This window comes from Notothenia coriiceps, unplaced genomic scaffold (genome assembly GCF_000735185.1).
Source record: "Notothenia coriiceps isolate Sejong01 unplaced genomic scaffold, NC01 NC01_scaffold00002209, whole genome shotgun sequence".
Lineage (NCBI taxonomy): Eukaryota > Metazoa > Chordata > Actinopteri > Perciformes > Nototheniidae > Notothenia > Notothenia coriiceps.
The window spans coordinates 1-20343 of NW_011334910.1; the positions used below are offsets into that span (position 1 = coordinate 1).

General features: G+C 38.6%; 3 protein-coding genes across 3 annotated transcripts in view; 1 reads left to right on the forward strand and 2 right to left on the reverse strand.

Annotated features, from left to right (window-relative positions):
- Nucleotides 1–391: 391 nt before the first annotated feature.
- Nucleotides 392–4493, reverse strand: LOC104966711 (dimethyladenosine transferase 2, mitochondrial-like; the record flags this gene model as incomplete). The annotated part of the gene is made up of 5 exons (XM_010795947.1): nucleotides 4340–4493; nucleotides 3415–3776; nucleotides 2847–3042; nucleotides 742–833; nucleotides 392–580 (listed from the first exon to the last, which is right to left on the reverse strand). Coding segments are annotated over exons 2-5 (762 nt in total), but the record flags the coding sequence as incomplete, so codon positions are not given.
- Nucleotides 4494–4795: 302 nt separating this feature from the next.
- On the forward strand, nucleotides 4796–14730 carry LOC104966655 (saccharopine dehydrogenase-like oxidoreductase). The gene is made up of 12 exons (XM_010795872.1): nucleotides 4796–5100; nucleotides 7221–7330; nucleotides 9076–9156; nucleotides 10171–10300; nucleotides 10407–10456; nucleotides 10618–10748; nucleotides 11870–11987; nucleotides 12149–12268; nucleotides 12359–12415; nucleotides 12561–12672; nucleotides 12881–12962; nucleotides 13451–14730. Exons 1-12 carry the CDS (start codon nucleotides 4902–4904, stop codon nucleotides 13539–13541), a joined length of 1281 nt encoding a protein of 426 aa, XP_010794174.1. The 5' UTR covers nucleotides 4796–4901; the 3' UTR covers nucleotides 13542–14730.
- A 3177-nt stretch (nucleotides 14731–17907) lies between these two features.
- gcfc2 (GC-rich sequence DNA-binding factor 2) overlaps nucleotides 17908–20343 on the reverse strand; it is an 8114-nt gene continuing 5678 nt past the window's right edge. Inside the window, exons 13-17 of the mRNA XM_010795959.1 lie at nucleotides 19720–19807; nucleotides 19289–19355; nucleotides 19029–19175; nucleotides 18762–18898; nucleotides 17908–18415 (exon numbers count right to left, since the gene is read on the reverse strand). Of these exons, the coding sequence (XP_010794261.1) occupies nucleotides 18283–18415; nucleotides 18762–18898; nucleotides 19029–19175; nucleotides 19289–19355; nucleotides 19720–19807 (572 nt within the window). The 3' untranslated portion in view covers nucleotides 17908–18282. The remainder of the gene's footprint in view (nucleotides 18416–18761; nucleotides 18899–19028; nucleotides 19176–19288; nucleotides 19356–19719; nucleotides 19808–20343) is intronic.

The window sequence follows — 20343 nt, forward strand, 5'->3', positions numbered from 1 at the left end:
CGGCGCATGCTCGCGGCTGGCTCACAGCCAACATGTCTGCCGCTTGGAGATATTTCAAAATATCAGAGAAAGAGGCGCGGATTGCAATTTGTAAAACGTGTTCAGCTGACATTTCTCGAGGGGGGTGTAAACTAGCAAAGACTTTCACCACTTCGGGATTACTCCACCACTTAAAATCAAAAACACCCGGACAAATATAGCGGAGTATGATCAACGTAACCCTGTTCTCTGACATTCGGTGATATTTTTTCGGTGCTAAAAACCCCTTTCGGACCGAAAGGGTCCTTTTTAAACCATTTTTCGGCCCGATAATTTTCGGTGGCCGAATATTCGGTGCATCCCTACAAAAAAACCCTAATTTGTATGTGCATGTGTGGGAGATTTAATTTGCCACAGTGCAGTGTCTCCTCAGTTTGTTTTTCTCACCATCAGTCCAGTTAGCCTCTGATATTCCCAGATCATTGAACAGTTTGTCAGTGAACATAGAAGGGGGTCCATGGGCTCCATTGCCCACAGGGTCTAGTTTAAAGTAGTCACAGTGAACCACTTCCAGCTGACCATCAAGACGGCCTTCCAACTCCTACAACATGAAAACATGTAGGGGATACAACATCATTTGTCAAACTTTTAGAAAAAGGGTACAATTATTTGTTTAAGAATTACCATTTGATGATTAAAATGAGTAAAACTAAAACTTGGTTGACTTTCGCTTAGGGATATATGTTGATATAATTGTGTTACCCGTAATTTTGGTAGGAACAACTTATCCCCTTCAAGAGCCACAATTCTCTGAGCTCCAGCGTTTATAAGAGTCTTCGTCAACACCCCAGGACCTAAGAAAGACAGACACCAAAAAAGCCTTTCAATTATTTGTTTTTTCACAGACATTAGTAATATACGGTGCAAAACGTATAAACATGCATATTCTTTCTCTAACACAATCCAAAATTAACTGGGTACTTTGTCAATGTTAATGCAAAATGAGATCCAAGTTAGACACCTGAAGCACAGGAACATTATGCATGCATTAACCTGTTAAGCCCTGAGCCTGTTTTTCAGGTTTCAGGCTCGAAAATGACATGCCCAGAACAAATGACTATACAGTATCTTCACTTCTTAAAAGCAGTAAATTAATAATCTTTTTTCTCCAACCAATAGGCGCTTTCACACCGGAGTACTTGTCCCAGAAATAGTTCCTGTGATTTTGCGTTCACACCAAAAGGATCTGGAACTAGAACTTGTTCTTGTGAGAACCCTCACACCAGATACTGAATGGTTTTCGGACCCCCCCAGACCCCCCCAATAAAGCAAAAATGCATGTTTCAGAGTGGCCTTTTATTGCACACCAGTGCAATAATCATGCTGTCTAATCAGCATCTTGATATACCACACCTGTGAGGTGGGATGGATTATCTCGGCAAAGGAGAAGTGCTCACTATCACAGATATTTTCAGAGTTGTAAACAATATTTGAGAGAAATGGTTATTTTGTGTAAATAGAAAATGTTTTAGATCTTTGAGTTCATCTCATAAAAAATGGGAGCAAAAACAAAAGTGTTGCGTTTATATTTTTGTTCAGTGTATAGTAAGTACCCTGTATCAAGATTGATGCAAAATAAGTGATATTTGACCTTTTTAGACAGATTTTGCAAAAAAAACTCTTCTGGGGCCATTTGGGTGGATTTTCCTTATCTCTGGCCCCCCTTGCTCGATTTTGACGAGTGACATCTCTTTCTGACCGTTAGAGCCACTCATGTTAAAAGAAAGGTGGCGACTTAGCGCATTCAATCTACAGAGCGTAGGAATGGCCTGCTCTGATATTTGAAAACAGAATTGCAGTTTTATTGCTTATAGATTATCAGAACATTTCAAAGGGGACACAGTCACATTGGATATTAACCTATGGATTAACTACAGGATTGTTTTTATCGTTTTAATGCCATTGAAGACCAGTTTTGACCAGACAAAACAAGGTAAGCCATGTTAGCGTTTTAGGGTACCTACTACCACATGTTTTGATGTACGTTTTTGTTGATAACGTCGCGAGTTTGTATCTTTCAGTGTTGAGGTGGGCACCGTTAGATTCTGTGTCTTTACGATCATAAACGATGTGTTGGATGTGCAGCTAGGATAAGTAATAAGGGAGCTAGGAGAGATTTTCGGTGCAGTAATAGGTTAGCATTTTTCGCTCTGGGCTAATTCAGAGGGTCAGTGTTAGCATTGTGTGGTTTTTTTTAAAGTTAAATGAGTTTTTTCCCATTATATGGATATAAAATATTCATAGTTTACTAAATATTTAGGTTCCTTCGACGTTGTTTCCTGCAAATGACGCGATTTCGGCCCCGGAACCGGGTCCGTGGGGCTTAAGAGGTTAATGCTCTTGAACACAACTTTTGATCAGAAAACAGTAAAGGTAAGACGTATTTGCCGTTTTGGCTACGTAAAGTGAAGTTGTGTGTTATCTTTGCTGGCTTTCGCTGCCACGAGTTTTGGTCGCACAGTGATGATACTTATACCATCGGAATCTGTGGAATCTCAGCTTTCATATGCTATCGAGCATTGTGCAGATCCGATGAAATATACAATATTTATACCGTGAGTTATGCGCTTAGTGCTAATTCAGAGGCTCGGCGTTAGATTTGTGTTTTATTTCGGTAAAAATTGTTCATATCGTCAGGTAGCTGAGTTTCTTCCCGTTAGGTGGGTATGACACATTCATAGTTTGTTAAATGTTAAGAAGCCCTCAGACGCTGTTTCTTGCAAGATGTTGCGGGGGCTCCCGGGCTTAACAGGTTAAGAGCACTTTGATATAACATGCTGACTTCCATTTTGTTTCCAAATACATACCTGGGTTACATTCGAAGATAACAGTTTTAGCATCCTCAGGTTCTATATGCTGTGCTACCAGCTGAGCCAGGTCTGGGTCCACTATGTAGTGTCTGGGCATTTTAGAAGACTGAGCATGGAGTCTATTCTCCTCAACGTCACCGAGATCCAGCAAGTCATGCAGGAAGTCATACCTGGACAGAGGACGACACTTGCCCTGGAGAGACACCAGATAATGCAGATAGAATGTAAAAACCATTGCTACCATGTGAAAAAGCTCACAGTATATTGAAAAGTAATGTGTAATGTTTTACTGCTCTCAATTGTATTGATTATTATAATACGTCACACATAGTGGTTTAAGTAGCCAGGAAAAGTCAATAACTATACACCGTATTATCCTAAACAATCAGTAACAGAGTGCAGAAAACTTCAAAGCAGTATCTATAGGAGTACGACCAAAACATGTAAATTACTGCGTAGCATAGGAACTATATTGATCCCCCATAGGGGAAATGTATTTGTTACAGCAGCTCAACAACAATATAATTAAGGGACAAATCAAGCAAAGCCAAGGAAAAGTGCCTACCTGTAGAGCCACAGCAGACAGGTTCCTCTGTGCGAGTGCTGAGGAAGACGTCCTCTCTGCAAGAGGCTGCTGGGAGCTTTGACCAAGGGTATGTCGACCAGGACCCGAAGAGAGAGAGTCCAGGCTGAAGGCCCTTCTATGAAGCACAGGAACCCCAGAGATACACCGGCCAGAATGACCCACAGGGGGCAACACTGCCTTGTGCAAACACAATCTGCTTCTGATGGTCTGGCAGCAGGCCGGGCGCATCATCAGCTCCACCTGTCTAAAAATGTGAATGGACATAGTGGACCTTCAACTACAGAAGAAAGAGACGAGACAGGAGGGGAGGGAGATGGGGGGGCTCCTCAAGAGGTCATTCCCTAGAGTGATTAGAGAAAAAAGGACAAGGGATTATAAAATGAATTTCAGACATTGAAATAACACTATTAGAAAAAACATGTGCTAGCATTAAATGGTTAACTAGACTTTTTGCAGAAAAACGGTACATGTAACGTTCGCTAACTTGTTCTTTACCCAATATTTGAAAGGGTTAAGAAATTAGAAATCATTTAAAAGTGACATGATTCAAGCAAGTGTCAATTATGAATAATAAAGTCAATAACGATATTCAAATATGCGTGTGTGACAAAGTAAGTACGTTATCAAACGTTCTCCTTGCACGTTTGGAGGTAACGTTTGGTTGCTTTTTTATCAAATTCACTGGAGAGGTATTCACCTTTTCCACCCTGTAAATTCACAGTGTTTGAGTATATGCACGCCAAAGAGGCACACAATAAAATTGCATACACTCTGTTACAACTCCTTGGCTTAGTTGATTTGTTTGGGGATTCTGAGGATATGTAAGTTGTTAGCGCGCAGGCTAGCGTCACGCTAACGTCACTAACTACTACAATGCGTTTACATGCGCTATATTTAAACATACCTTATTGAAGAATATCCTCTATATATCCAAATAAAACGACATCAGAGATTTAAAAATGCCTCTTGTGTGTCTGGTTCCTGTTTAGACTCCGTGACATTGAGGCCTCAGTTGGTGTTGTAACTCTCGTGGTGCAGATCCAGGCGCATCTGAATGTCGTCATTGAAAGGCGTCTAGGAAGAGGACCAATCAGAAACGCGAGGAAGTTGTTGCGCTAACGACTACCTGCTAATGCTAAACCATTGCACACTTAAAACAAATAAATAAATTAAACTAACTTAGATGGGCTGACTCTTTGGAATGAGCCAGTTATTGTTATAAAACATTCACTGACCTAGAATACACACGTAACGTGACAAAATGTCTTGATACGTAATTGTTTTGATAGTAAAGAAAACCTAACGCAGTTGTTAATGTCTGTTAGCATATTAGCATAATGTTGCTACGGAAGTAGACTCTCGAGCGCTGTCAAAAGTGCACGCAGTCAGCTCTGCGCTGTCAGTCAGTCAGAGAGACTGGTGGAGGTATCATCTCATCTAACTCCTCCACTGTTGCTGCTGTTACCATGGCCCGTGTCGAAACATCATCCAGCAGACCCTACCATCTCATTATCTTCGGAGCCTCCGGATTCACGGGACAGTTCGTGGTGGAGGAGGTGGCCCGGGTCGCATCCGAGGGTCCGAACGGGAACCTGAAGTGGGCGGTGGCCGGCAGGAGCAAGCAGAAGCTGGAGAAAGTTCTGGAGCAGGCGGCCGCAGAACTCAGTACGTACCCCAACAACTCCATTAGTTGTGCGTTTTCTCTGAGTTGGACAAATTACTCTTGTACTGAAGTCAAAGTAGAAGTACCAGAGTGTATGGTTACTCTTTTAAAGTCCTGCAATTAAACTTTTTCTCAAATAAAAGTGGAAAAAAGTATTGACATCAAATGATACTACCAAAAGGAAGTAGCCTACTCATATTTCAGCTCGAACAATTTCAGAATCATTTATATCATATGTTTTGATTATAATTATTGATTGATTAATTTGTGTTTATCAAAGCTGGTAAAGGTGCAGCTAGTTTTTTACTTTGAATACTGCAGGGTAGCTTGTGAATTTTACTCCAGGTGACTAAAGTCTTATTTAGTGTTTTTTATATTTCACACCATTAATCTAAATCTGCAAAGTAACTAAAGGTATTAAATAAATGTAGTGGAGTGAAAGTGCACGCTTTACCTCTGAACTGTAGTGCACTAGAAGTACAAAGTAGCAAAACATTGAAATACTCAAGGAGAGTACAAATCCCTCAAAATTGTACTTAAGTAGAGTACTTGACCAAATGTACTTAGTTACTTTACAACACTTATTTTGATCAGATTGTTTATAGAACCAACAGTTCTGCAACGGGATAGTTTCTCAGTGAATATTTCCAACATCAGAAGGATGGATAATGTAGTTAGAGCTGTGCCTCTAATCAGGTTTTACAGAGTATTTACAAAGGCATACGGAAATCACTTAACTCTTAGTTCAACTCAGGATCACTAATCTATCCAAGTTGAGCCTGCTGATAGTGATTTGTTTAACATTACTTTGACCTTAAACTCTGACTTAACTCCAAAGTACAAGCGAGGAGGCAACTTGACAAAAAGAAATCATACCATTATTGAAATTGTATCCACCAAAAACTAATTTTTGAGCTCTCACTTTTTTCCCCTTTGACCAAAGTTAATAAAGATAAGGCATGGTTCAACTCTCACCTTAAATAATTCAACCAACACCTTAAACAATTTATCCTTGCTGCTGATGGTGAAAAAGACAGACAAGATTACTAACAAGGGGTAAGAGTTGTAAAAAATGCTCAACACAATTTGCACAAACTGCCTTTATTAACTACAGCAACAATACATTGGAATGCTATTCCCTGCACTAATAGTATCTGTAAGATTTTTTAAATTATTTTATTTATACTTAAAATAATAAAACCATCAAACTTTAAATCAATATATTTGCTGATGATCAGCCTTAAATGAACTGATAGATTAATGTGTTTGATGACAAATATTTGAAAAAATAAAATTCCATTTACAATTACTCACAAAAAAAGGAAAATTCCATATTTAAAAAAAAACGTTTTAATATTGATATTTACTGAATACCGGTAAACACTAATTGCGTGGGCCAGTCATTTTTTAGGATGTATATGCAACACTCTAAATCTGGATAATAAATTCCATGATTGGATCAAGAGCTGGGAGTTTTTCTGCTGTCATGATAGTAATGTGATTTTCCCTAGGATTAGATAGTTATTCTGTTGTGTCCTCGGGGAGCGAGCAACAGCTGATGGAACAAACCTGCTCACTGTACAATCCTCAGCCATGGCAGCACACACTGTCATTCAGGAAACACTGCAAGCAGTTTGTCCGTTTTAAACACAAATGTGCCTTTCTCCAACAAGCCCCAAAAAGTTAGTTATTTCACAGGATGCACAATATTTGTTAAAGGCGGAATATGTTTCAAAATACCAATCTGAACAAAGTATTGTTGCAGCATACAAATCTAATTTTGCACACTATAAAATCTTTCTTTAGTTTAGATTCTTGTATGATCATTTTTCAATGATAATAGTCAGGTAAAAATCATGATTTCTGAACAAACTCAATTTCCCTTCTCAGTCAAAATTATCGAAGTTAAATATGTTTATCCAAATCAATCCGCTCTAACATTTTCTGTGCTTCTTGTAGCCTATTTTCTCTTGTTCTTTCTCGCGTACTCATTTCCCACAGCTGTACAGTACTCCCATATTCACACCTGGTAATCATAAATATGAGTAATTATGTTAACTATAAAGACGTTTGATGTTTGAGACTGTAACGCAAACATTTGTATTCTGTGTGTGTTTTGCAGGTAAGCCTGAGCTGAGGTCAGTGGATGTCATTGTGGCAGATGTGGGAGAACCAGGCTCTCTTGCAGCCATGTGCAAACAGGCTGTGATTGTTCTCAACTGTGTAGGGCCTGTAAGTAGCTGCCTATCATTCTTTCTTAAAAAATTACACATTTCTTTATCCATCTCATGACAAACTATTTTTCCTCACATCATCTCACAAATGTAGCATGTTGGGTTCTCCCTTTGGCACCAGTGTAGTTCAACATATCCCTGTTTTCTCTCTATCATTAATACACACAGAGCAGCCTTTATTTACACAATAAAGCCAACTGACTTGCAGCACACAATATGTCGTATTGTATTTGAGTCAGGATGGAAAGCATCCAGCACTGCTTTGTGTTCTGTGTGAAATCAAGGTTCTTGTTTCAATTCAAATTCTTCCACTGCAGTTTCCCTACTGTTGTACACAGCAGCTGGCAACTTGGTTTAAATGGAGAAAAATATTTGAAGTTAAAAAAAATACACCCTCTTATTTCTCTTATCAGTTCAGTGTTTCTATCTCGTCTTTTAAGTGAGTATACATTTAATAAATCTGGTAAAGGCCATTGAGAGTGGAGTGCTGCCAGTATTCTTGTGACACCACGTTTCACATACTAGCCCAAGAAGAAGAAACAAGGAGTCTTACAAAGGTGGAATGTGCTTTGCTCTGCAGGTTGGTTATCCAAAATCAACAAAATAAGGTTAACTATTTAAGACTACAAACAGAATAACAACTCGTAATAATCAGACAGATCATATGACTCACATGTATTTTTAAACATGAATATATAAAACAAAAGAAACCTCAATGTTCAAGTTTAACAGGATTCCCCTTGGAGCTAGGTTCTGCAGCTGCAATGCTGGAAATCCAGTGGATCGTTTTTTATTATTAATCAGATATTTTATTAAAATGTTTGCAAACATGAATTTAAAACACAAAGATGACACTGTGCATCTATCATCAAACATACTTGCATACAAACAGACATACCAACTGTGCTCAGAAGGTGAGGAAGGTTAATAAATGCAAATGAGCCAAATCAAATATCAGAAGAGAATGATATGGTTGCATTCATGGACGGACTATATTAGAATAGGTGTTTATAATATGAATGCAAACGGTTGAGAAAATTAAGGGTATTTACTTTAACGCGTGTCATCACCTCCTCCACCCAGCGATTACGGGACGTTGCCAGCTGGGGATCATGTCTAGTCGCTGCATCAGCAACAAAAGGGAGTGAGAGTCAATATCTGGGGGGGTATGTTAGAATGCTAGGTATGGTGGAAAAATGAATTGTTAATTATAAATAAATGGTTTCTGACATGTTTTGCAACCAAAGGGGCCTCATACTGTACAACCTTCACATTTGTCCGACTGTGTGTGGAGGTTAGGCAGTAATGATAAGTAAAAAGACCTTGAGATGTGATATGCAAGGGAATATCTGGTTTCAACTGTTTATTTTGATGTGGTTACTGCAGACATCTTAGATTTAAACTTGAAACATTTTTGGTAAAGCTAAACTCTATATTCAGATTTGTGCTGAATAAACATATAATTGAAGAAATAATTGAAGGCTTATAAAGTTGTATTATTCATACAGAAGCTGTCAAAAGCTCTGTATTTATGAAGAGTATTTTTTTGACACCAAATTAGGCACTAGGTTTAGATGGAGGCTTGGCCTGTTATTTTTCTGGCTAACATTCAAAAAGTTGAACCCTTTTTTTAGCCCAAAGCAAAGTAGTAACACACACAATTGGCCGGGGATCAGACCTCCACCAAATAAGAACAATAAGGTTTTGCATTATTTAAATATATGTGTCTCTGTCTGTGTATAGTACAGGTTTTTTGGCGAGCAAATGGTGAAGGCCTGTGTGGAGAATGGAGCCCACCACATTGACATCAGTGGAGAGCCTCAGGTATGTCTATGGTGCTGTTTTTCTTTACTATAATGTTCTGCACATCACTTAAACTTGTAACTGTTACAGGGAAGTCATTTTTATTATTTTATAAACCTTTTTTATTTCCCTTCCTGAGACCTTAATCTTCTGAATACTAAAATGATATGTGCCCTAAATGTAATAATGCATATGAAATTAAAGTAAAAAGAACATACCTGCATGTTTTCAGATCTGACTCTGCAGCTGTTCTAAAGTGCAGACGTGCTGCGTTTCATGCTGCATCCTGTTAGACAAGAGAATCCCTCACTTGGCCGCATGACAGCAATTTGTCCAGGCTGTTAGATGGAGGTCTGATGCACCATGTATCATTAAAACCATCTGACCCTAAATTCCCAGCAGAAATCCTTTATATACAAAATATTTGAGCAACTCATTTAGGTCATGCTGTTGCCAAATCCAGAATTGCTTATGAGAAGGAACTAGGACTTGGAACACCTTGTACCAGACAGCAAGCTAGTCAAAATCTCTGCTTTATGAAATGTAGAACCAATTGTAGACCAATAGCACAGCTTTCTGGCTTTTTTTTTTTTAAGCCTCAGCAAAACATTTTTTTGAATTTGTCAGACTAAATCAATTGGATTCAGTTTTTTTCTAGATAAAGGTTGTGGTAATGCATATTAAGATCTGCCCAGTTTTCAAAGGGATATTTTCGGGTCTCTTTTTTAACCTTCATTTTAAACTTCTGTATTTAAAAATCATAGGTTTAAAAAAAACAAAAAACACAGTCCCCATTCTGACAGCCTAACTTGGATTCTGTTCTGTATTGATTCCTTTAAAAGCTACACAAAACACCCCAACACCTTCACCATCATTTTGTGCTAATTGTTAAGAGGTGGGGCAAAAACTGTCGAATCGAAATCATAGTAACATTTCCATTTCATTTTTTTAACTGGCACACAGAAAGCACTTGTTTGTGTCTTCACTTGTGTATGTGTGTCACATGTGTGTATGTTTCTGTCTGGCTGTATGCAGTTCTTGGAGGGCATGCAGTTGAACTACGACAGCCAGGCAGCTGAACAAGGTGTGTACGTCATAGGGAGCTGCGGATTCGACTCCATTCCTGCCGACATGGGAGTCCTCTTCACCAGGGACCAGTTCAAGGGTAGGCTCACAAACACATTGATGCAAAATGACCCCCGCTTCACTCCACTCGCCCTCTTTCTGTTGCTATTTTTTGCTAAATCATGTGTTTGTGTGTTCTTCCACAGGCACCCTGAGTACAGTGGAGAGCTTCCTGACTTTCGGCGCAGGAGAAGATGTACGTAACTTACAAGTCCAAACTATGGACCATCTTGTTGTTGTTCCTTGATCATCCGCTTTCCTCTTTTTTGAACCCTTCTTCATTCTATTGTCTTTTATGTTTTCCCCTTTCTTCCACCACTTCTTCCTCCACATTGTCTCTCTACCTTCCTCTCTCAGGGCGGATGTCTCCATGACGGCACGTGGCAGTCAGCTGTCCATGGTTTTTCTGAGGGCCATGAGCTCCAGACTCTCAGGAGGAAGTTCAATCACAAACCCCTCCCCACTGTTGGCTCCAAGATTAAACGCAGGTACATAGTAGAGTGGGCATTTCCTTCAGACATAAAAATAACGCTTCCTTTCCGTTTTCTCAATGGCACTTAAACAGTTGGTTTCTTTAACTTGCTTAAGAATTTAAGGAAACTGTCCAACTGGCAAATGTGCTCAGTCATACAGTTAATGTCACTGATAAACTTTGGACCATATTTTTGCACAGGGACAATGGCTGTGTTTTCTGTCCCTTATCTGTTACATTTAGCTCATGTTGGGTAATATGAACAGGCAACATGACCACAGCAAAGTGAACAAACTCTACGCCTCGCTGTGACAAAGTTCCCTTCAGAATAACCTTTCACCTGGTCAGATAGCAGTCTATCATTAAAACGGGATTTGGCACCAGCAGTGCAATATGTTTGTTCAAGCAGCGATATCAAGTGGCATAACTTCAGTAGAACCTGGTGATTAATAAAACCAATATAGATATTGATATTTAAGACTAAAATTAATATATCAGGCAATTTCTTTTCCTAATAGTTGTATGGTATAAATAAATATGTTCTATTTATTTTTGTGCATTCAAAAGGAAATATTACAGTGGGAAAAACTGCCTGTATAAATAATTAATTGAAAAAGATAGCTGCCATTACCATTTATTATTTACTTTAGATATTTAACCTATTCTGTGTGTTGACGTTTACGACCAAACCCTGGCTCTGTTATCTCTATAAGGAATGGGATGCTCCAGCTATCTTGATAAACCAGTTAAACTCTCGTTCACAAAATGGTTTCTAAGCTCCACAGATGTGAGAGACATCTCCTGTGTCTCCAGATGTTTACGCCTCCCCCAATATGCTCATTAACTCTCTGTAAACTAGTTAAAAGGTCTATCGAGAGATAGGCTGGGCAGAATTGACGTGACAACCCACCCGTGCAGTCAGAACCTTTTGCTGCTGTGACTTGTGATATTAATTCTCCGGCCGTTATACTTGTAATAAACTATCATTGTTTGACATCAAAGCTCCAACTCTCCTCGTGTCTCTCTGAGTCCTGACTCTCCATTGCTGCAGAAGTTTCCCTTACAATACTTTGTACTGTAGTTTGCACAACACAGTTGTTGATAATGTTGAGTGTATTTCTTTGTGTGAGTTTGCAGGGGTAACTTGTTCTTCAGTAACGAGGTCCAGCAGTACTCGGTGCCCTTCCTGGGCTCCGACCCCTCCGTTGTGAAGAGAACTCAGCGCTTCCTGCTGGAGGAACATCACGACAAGCCGGTCTGTTTCCTTTAATCAAACTTTCTTTGTGTGGATCTTCCTCTAATTGTTCACTATTAAAATACATTTTTAATACCGTGTTAAGAAGAAAAAATAACACCTATTGTATAATTTCCATTTTAGTTAATTACCTTGTACTCTCACATATTTCGTATTCTCAGGTTCAGTATGGAGCGTATGTGGGAATCGGAGGAATTGGCAACGTTTTCAAGCTGCTGTTTGGGGGCCTGATATTCTGGCTCTTTGTCAAGTTCAGTCTTGGACGCAAACTGCTCCTCAAGGTAAACAAACATTGCACATCACATAAGCCAATTTAACTGGGATATGTTTAGGTGCTTATGTGCATGTGTTTTATTTGCCCATCCTCTCAGTACCCAGAGTTCTTCTCCTTTGGAGTCTTCTCCATGGACGGACCGACTAGAAAGCAGGTAAACAAAAATAAAGTTAAAACACCCGAGTTAATGCTCTGCTGCGGTTCATCTCACGCATATGCAAATACATCTATTTAGTTTAGATAGTAAAGGATGCTTGATTTTCTGATATATATTTTCTGTGTGTCCATGTGTGTATTAGATGAAGGATTCAACCTTCCAGTTTGAATTCTTTGGAGAGGGCTACACGGAGGGACAGGACCCCTCCCAGGGAAAACCCAACGCCAAGATCCGCACTCTGGTGAAGGGGCCAGGTAACTCAAAATCCTAGTTTTGTACTTGAAGCAACAAAGAGAACTATTTTAATCCCTTCATGAATGCACAAATAAAACCTGTAATCCGAACCTCAGTCATGTTTTCTTGCACTCATCCTTTTTTTGGCAACCTATTTCATTTCTGGTATGTTCAAACCCCCATTGGTGTGTCTAAAGGTTTTTTATTTGTCTTTCTGTTATTGCTCAGAGTGTGCATATGTGGCCACGCCCATCGCCATGGTGCAGTCGGCCCTCACAATGCTCAACGAACCCACAGCCCTGCCCAAGAAGTGAGTTATAACAACATACTGCCTGACAAGGGAGTGACTTTTCACCAAAATACAGATTCAGCACACACACTTTGAATCTAAATGTCTCTTTGCACAATTGATATGCTCGTTCCAAGTTATTCTCTAGTTTTTTGTTAAATTTCGGATATACATATGCAGGACTAATATTTTGCAGGTCCAGTCCATTTCACCATATTTGTTATGTTATATTTAATCCATCTAGACAGTGACACATGGAAAAGTATTGTGTTAATACATTTTAATTGGAGTAGGCATAAAACTGAATATGTGGGACTGTTATATAAAATAACAACATAAGAGTTTTTCTAGAAGGTGATCTTACATACAGGAGCTTACATAGGAACCTGGGAACAGTGTTTTTAAATCCTAAATTATGCTTCAAACAAAGCGTTTTCATTTCTATGTTTTACGGTTTAGTGTGAATATCGCTTGAGGAATGAAACTCATTTGATATCCTTCATTTCCAGGGGAGGGGTCTACACTCCAGCAGCTCTTTTTGCAAAAACCACCCTGACCGACCGCCTCCACAAACACGGGATCGAGTTTACTGTCCTCTAAAGTTTGTCCCCTCCCTGATGCCATACTCCAGGTTTTTGTCAGCACTTACTAATACTTACAATATACTAATAATAAATGGAAAGCTTCCTACTTTTATAAGAGGGCTATTTAATCACAATAGCTTTATGGAGTGCCCTTTCAGATTAAGCTCTAACAGCATTTTTGATTGCATTTTCTGCATTTATAATTTCTTTATTTAATCAAATACTTGCCGGTGTCTCTTTGGCTTGAATGTACTATTGACCCTCTGCTTGAAAGACAAAAGGTACAGCTGCTGCAGCCAAGCACAACAATTATTCAATAATGCACAACAGCTGCGTGTGAACAGATTTAACACGGCTAGGCTCTAACATGATTATTGTCCATGAAGTTTGTTCAGGTTCGCTGTGTCAATTCAATTCATCTTTTTACCTAATTGGACAAAACATGTTTACTACTAGTCTTGCTCTCCTGCTGTACACTGTCAGGTGATACAAGTGAAAACATTTAGATTGCCTATTTATCATACCAAAGATCAGTTAGTGAAATATTGTACTGACAAATATGAAATTATGATCCAACAGTGTTTACATCAAATCATTAAAATTTGAATAATGGTGCGTCCACATCTTCTGCATAATAACAGAATCTCCTAAATGATGCAGCCTTTACGAAATTTACCTACTTATACGTGGCAACAAATCTCACATTCTCTCAACTGTTTCATCAAAGAGGAACTTTGCTAATTTTCATTACCCACTGTGTAGTGTAAAGCTATCTCTACTATCTGTGTATGTGTCGGTGTGTGTGCATGTGTATCCTTGCCTTTCCTGGCCTGGCCTGTTAGCCTGATTGCTTTGTTTTTGACAGTTAATAGTTTGATAATGGCTAAATCATCATACTTTTTCAATCTTTCTACAGTTTTTTTGTATCTGAATGCTGCAATGGTTCACCATTACGAACATGTGTTTGAGCCTTGACATAAAATGCATCCAGTTTATGCACGAGACGGCACTGTTTACTCCAATGGACTGAAAGTATCCTGTCTGATGTTTTGTTAACACGTTTGTGGGGGGGGTTTTATCCACAAAAATCTCAGTTCTTGTTTTTCCATTTTTTATTATGTGCATGTGATAAGAAATATTTTGGGTTTTGTTTGGTTGTGCTGTGCTTTGTTTGGGCCTCATGAATAAAATCATCTCTTCAAAAATAAAAAGTGCCTGTCTTTCTTGCAAAGATCTTTGGATACATACTTTATGAGCATAATGCATTTCCTGTCTACAGGAAGAGGTTCTCGTGATTGGTGGTTTACATTCAAATACTTTTTTTCAAAAGAAAGAGTATTATAGAATTTTAAAGTTACAAGTTGGGACAATCTCTGAAAAAACACTCAATAAATAGATATTGGTACATTTCCATTATCAAGAATGTTGTGCCTAATTGATTTGGCTCGCTATCAAGCAGACCAAGTGAGAAATAGGTTGAGATAAAAAATATATATAAAGTAGTTCTGTGAGAAAGATGTTACTGACACAATGTGATTTTATTTAGTTTAAGACCGTTTGATTCATTATTACCTTATTTAAAATGAGTCTTATCTGTGATCCAAATAAAGTATTTGTTTCTTAACAAAATGTCCCGTGTTTAAATAATCAAAGTCAACTTTATTGTCAATCTTCCAGTTTGTGTGTACAGACAGAGATCGAAATACCGTTTCCCACAATCCCAAATATAAAAACAAATGTATATAAAAATGTGTGCAAATATTTATATATATACACGGTCAAAGATACATTTTTACATGTGCACACATTAAGACCTAAGTTAAAAAGACAACAATCAGTATGTACAAAAGAACAGTCACTTCAATATTTTGATAATGTACATTAGTGCAAGATTGTCTTATAGCAGCGTAAAACGTGTCTGGTGCTAGATTTGAGTGTCTGAGTGTGTGGGGGAGTTATAGTCCAGTGGGGGCAGGGGGGAGAGAGGGAGGGAGGGGAGAGAGTTCAGCCTCCTGACAGCCTGGTGTAAAAAAACTGTTCTTTAGTCGAGTAGTGCTCGACCTCAGGCTGCGTAACTTCCTCCCGGAAGGCAGGAGGGTGAGGAGGCAGTTGGAGGGATGGGTGGGGTCACCCACAATGCTGAGTGCTCTGCGGGTGAGGCGGGTGTTGTAGAGGTCCAGGAGTGACGGGAGTGTGGCACCGATGATCCTCTCAGCTGTGCTCAATAATAAAAGGATTATCATAAAAATACAATTAATTATTACTATTGTGGCCAGGATAATCATTGTAAAGTGAACATTTCATATAGACCCATTCCTGATTCTAGACAACTGAAAGTCAAGTATTGCATCAGTGAGAATTTCATCACGTATCGTTGATAGAAAAACTTAAATCTTAAGCATCACTTTCACAGGAAGTGCCATCTTTTATGTTTTAGAAGTAATCCTTTAATGCTCTCAAAAAAAATTCTGTTTCACATTTAATTCAGTCAGCCATCCATAGTTTTTCTGAAAGACATCAGCTCAATAGTCTCAGCAGTGAGTTGAATCACGAAGCTCTCCACACTGTTGGCTCTAATATTGAACTAAGGTACGGTGAGTAGGAATGTCTTTCAGTTTTTAGAGTAAAGCAATCCTTTACTTTTCACAATTGAACTAACAGAAACAGTTTGTCAAATGTGGTATACCAATATCGTTATCATTCACAGTATGTTTTTCATTCAGAAAGAAGTGTATACTATCTAAAAAATAACGTTTACTAAACCTGTTGTACCTTATCCTGTCCTTACAGGATGTGTTGAGAAACGTTTTGCTTCAACATCAACAGTAGGCAAACACTGTGCAAAGCAACACAAAGGGCAAAGGATATACTATTACGCAACGAATGTTGACTAATAATGAGTTCAACTTATTTTGCTAACTCATGTTGTTCAGACAGACTTTGGGCCATATTTTCGCACAGCAACAATGACTTTGGATTTTTTCTATCATCTCCTACGTTTGGACCCTGTTGGGAAATTATCCTTTGTTGGTCATTTTGAACAGGTAACATGACTAAATCAAAGTCACACACTCTCCTCCACACTGTGACAAAGCTTATTTCAGGATTAATCTTCAGGTTGTGAGGTTGCATGCTGATACAATTAAAACAATGATTAGCAATAAAGTATGTTCGTAATAGCAGTGATATCCCCACAGAAAAGTGCATTAACATCAGCTACATTACATTTAGCTGACACTTTGATAAGTGTACTCAACCATGAGATAGTTAATATTTAGTTGTCTTTGGTTCTTTTCTTGCTGTAACAAATGCAAATGATCCCCCCTTTGGGATGTATAAAGGTGTGTGTGTGCGTGTGCGTGCGTGTGCGCGTGTACAATTTATATATGAAAAAAAAACGTTTTGCCAGCTATTTTGTCATTTTACAATGCAACGTCAGATAAAAGTAATTAAGAAAATCGTACTCTCTAAGTCTTAACATGTTCAAGATTTCCAAAGACTGATTTGGGAAATTGTATTCCCAATTAAGGCCATATTTTTAGAATGAATTCAATGCAGCTTTTTAGGCTTTGTTCACAGGAACCTCGGACAATGCAGTCGTTTTTGCACTGTCACAATGACTTTGGAATTTGTCCCGTTATAGCTTAAATTTAGATCCTGTGGGTCACGGACATTTGGTTTGTCCTCATGAACAGCTTTTTGTATCATCTTGTGAGATTACATGGCTGATAGCAATCAATCATTAAACCAATAATTGGCATCAGCAATAATATATAATAAACTAATGTTTATTACTAGCAGTGATATCAAGCAGCTGTCACTGAAACGTGATTGTATGCAAGTATGACTGTTAAATTGTATACATTTAACTATGTACTTGTCTGTCTGGATGTTTGTATATTCATCCTCATCCATAGTGAGTCTTTGATATTATTGATATATCTTAGTGACCAGCCCCTATAGTCTTTTTTTTTAACTTTTATTCCCTGCTGTATTGCTAATTGTATCTACATCTCTTTGGTTGAAATATCAATATATTATAATATAGGCTGTATCCTCTTGGTGTAATGACAAGCTGAGTTTGTGGAATTTTTAGACCTTTTTTTAAAGTAAATGGTGTATTTAGCAGAATATAAATTTGCACAAATATATCTAATCTCATTCAGAAAATACCACCTCTATGACTGAATTAAGACGTTAATAAGATACTATAATGCACTAATGCTTTCTCTCTTTCATGGAGACAGCTGCTGAAACATATAATACTATATAATGCATATAGTATTAAGAAAAACATTTGACTTTGCCATGACCGTTATTAGAAAGTACAAATGGGCATATATAAACTTCACCATGTCAAGAAGTAAAATCGGACTAAAGCACCAGATATTGTAACAAAATTCAAATATTTATTCATAAAAATAAATGTATCTCCGGTACAAAACAGACAGCAAATTGTTCATGAATAGAAATGGCAGGAATATGATTTGTTCTTCCTCACATAATGTTTCTTGGCAGTGTAAATTGTAAAACATCTAATTTGTTCCACTTATTAGCTCATAATTTAAGCACAACCTTAACAAAAGATTATATATCCATTGTTTTCATTCTGCAGTTCAGTGGCTATGTAGCAACCTTTAAAGAAAAAAAAAAGGAGGAGCCCCTCTTCTGCAGCACAATATCTTTGTCGATAGCTTTCAAAGTACCAGCGTACTACATTTTCAGTTTGATCCATCTTTCAGTCCAGCGTTTGTTGCTCATACGTCTTCGTGGTTCAGCAGCTGGTGGGAGTAGATCACGTCTTCGTAGCGGTATCTCTCTGATATCGCCATGATGGAATCATTGCACCGGATACTACTCAGAATCTTCAGCACCTCAACCACAGCAGACCTCCAGGAGAGTAGGACACAGAAAGAGTGCATTACAGTATTGTCTGTTGTTATAAATGTATTCAGAAGAGTCATGACATCTGAGTGAATTTATGCTAAATACATTTCATTTCATTTCATGTCGTCACCAATGCTGCATACTTGATATGATGGGGAAATAGGTACGTACAAATAAAAAACCAGCCTTTTCAATATATAAGTATTACAATTAAGTATTTCGGATTTGAGCATTTGCGTGGCTTTGAAAGGTGAACTTAATGACGTGCTGCATTACGACATAAGAGTCTTTTTTTCATTTCACTCCCACCAAGTTGACCTTACAGCAAAACAAATGTTATGTTCCTTACTTGGTGTTTGGCTCCTCAGGAGGCTGCTGTTTGCAGATGCTATGAGCTTTCTGAACAAGGTGGTTTCTGAAGTTCTGGAGCTGAGGCAAACAGGAATTCTCTCCTTTGAACCAAGAGAGCGGCAGACTGTCTGCTATCTGAAGAAAGAGAGGGAGGAAGTGTGAGGTTAAGAACGTGAGGGGTAGTTGACGAACAGCCAGACCTTTATAAATCAAGCATAAACAAACAATGAAAATACACACATTGATCATTGAAAATACAAAGCACCTTTCTGCATGCATGGACGGCCTTGTTGCTCAGCGTCTGGCTGCACAGCGCGGTCAGCAGGTATCGGTTCAGAAGCTTGTCCAACATCAGTTCCTTCAACACAGACTCGGGAAGCAGCAAATCCCATTTTCCCATGTTACCTAGCAGCTATACAACAAACAAAACAACAATTAACAGCAGCCTGCAAACATTTCCTCCCCCAAGGGAAAAACTAAAACAATATAACAAATATTTAAGTATTATTTGTAAGAGAGCAGTACTTTGATGGCCGTCCAGAACTGTTGATCCCTGAAGCGACACTGAGGAGACGAGCTGTCTTCTAGGAACCTGTTAGAAAAACAAACGGTATTAATTACAGATTGAAAATACCATAGAACGTTATAAAGTCATTTGAAATCATTTGCATTAGACCTGATCTTTAATCCATCACAGTTAAAGGATGTTGATCGTCTACTGTATAGTCTGTAAAGCCCACTGAGACAAATGTGTAATTGTCTGTTGTTGGGCTTCATACATAATATTTATTTATATTGATTGATAAATGTATCATGAACATGGAAAGAGGTGTAAGAGCATGGGCTAATGAGTGGACATGTCTTCAACAATGATAACACAGGATTGAGTATTTTCTGCTTTCTCCTCGTTAGTCCTACAAATGTTCAAACTTAAAAAGGCAGGAAAAGAAACTGACGTTTTAGGGTACAGAGGGATGAAGACATCGTCATCCACGCAGCTCCTCAGTTTGCTGATCACAGCCTCTCTGAAGGCCTGCAGGGGACATGAACACGATGAATACAAAAATACATATTGCATATTCAATTATATTGGGGTTAATACAATTCAATATTGAGGACTTATTGCTTTAGTGCAGTGCTTCTCAAACTTTTTCTGTCAGGCCCCCCCTTTGGAGAAAAAAAAAAGTCGGGCCCCCCCAACACAAATAGTCAGGCTCAGTGGCGGCACCAGAGATTTATTTTGGGGGTGCTGTGGGGTAGCTTGACGTTTCATAGAGGGTGCTCAAACATTTAGGGTTTCCCATTAATGTACCGGGCGCTACAGTGGAATGTTCTACTGCAACACTCCCCACGCAAATACACAGTATACCCGCAACTGTTACAATGAAGGCTCGGTAATCAGCTCACTGCATATAGGTGTAAGCAGGGGTAAAGTGCTATTTTTATAGGTGGTGTGTGGACGTCACATTAGGGCTGTGCAATTTAATCGATCCTGCGATATATATCGATATTTTCGGTCCGCCTTGTGCCCCTAACTTACCCTCATTACACAGCTATGGCGCCCGACTTATAGCTATGAA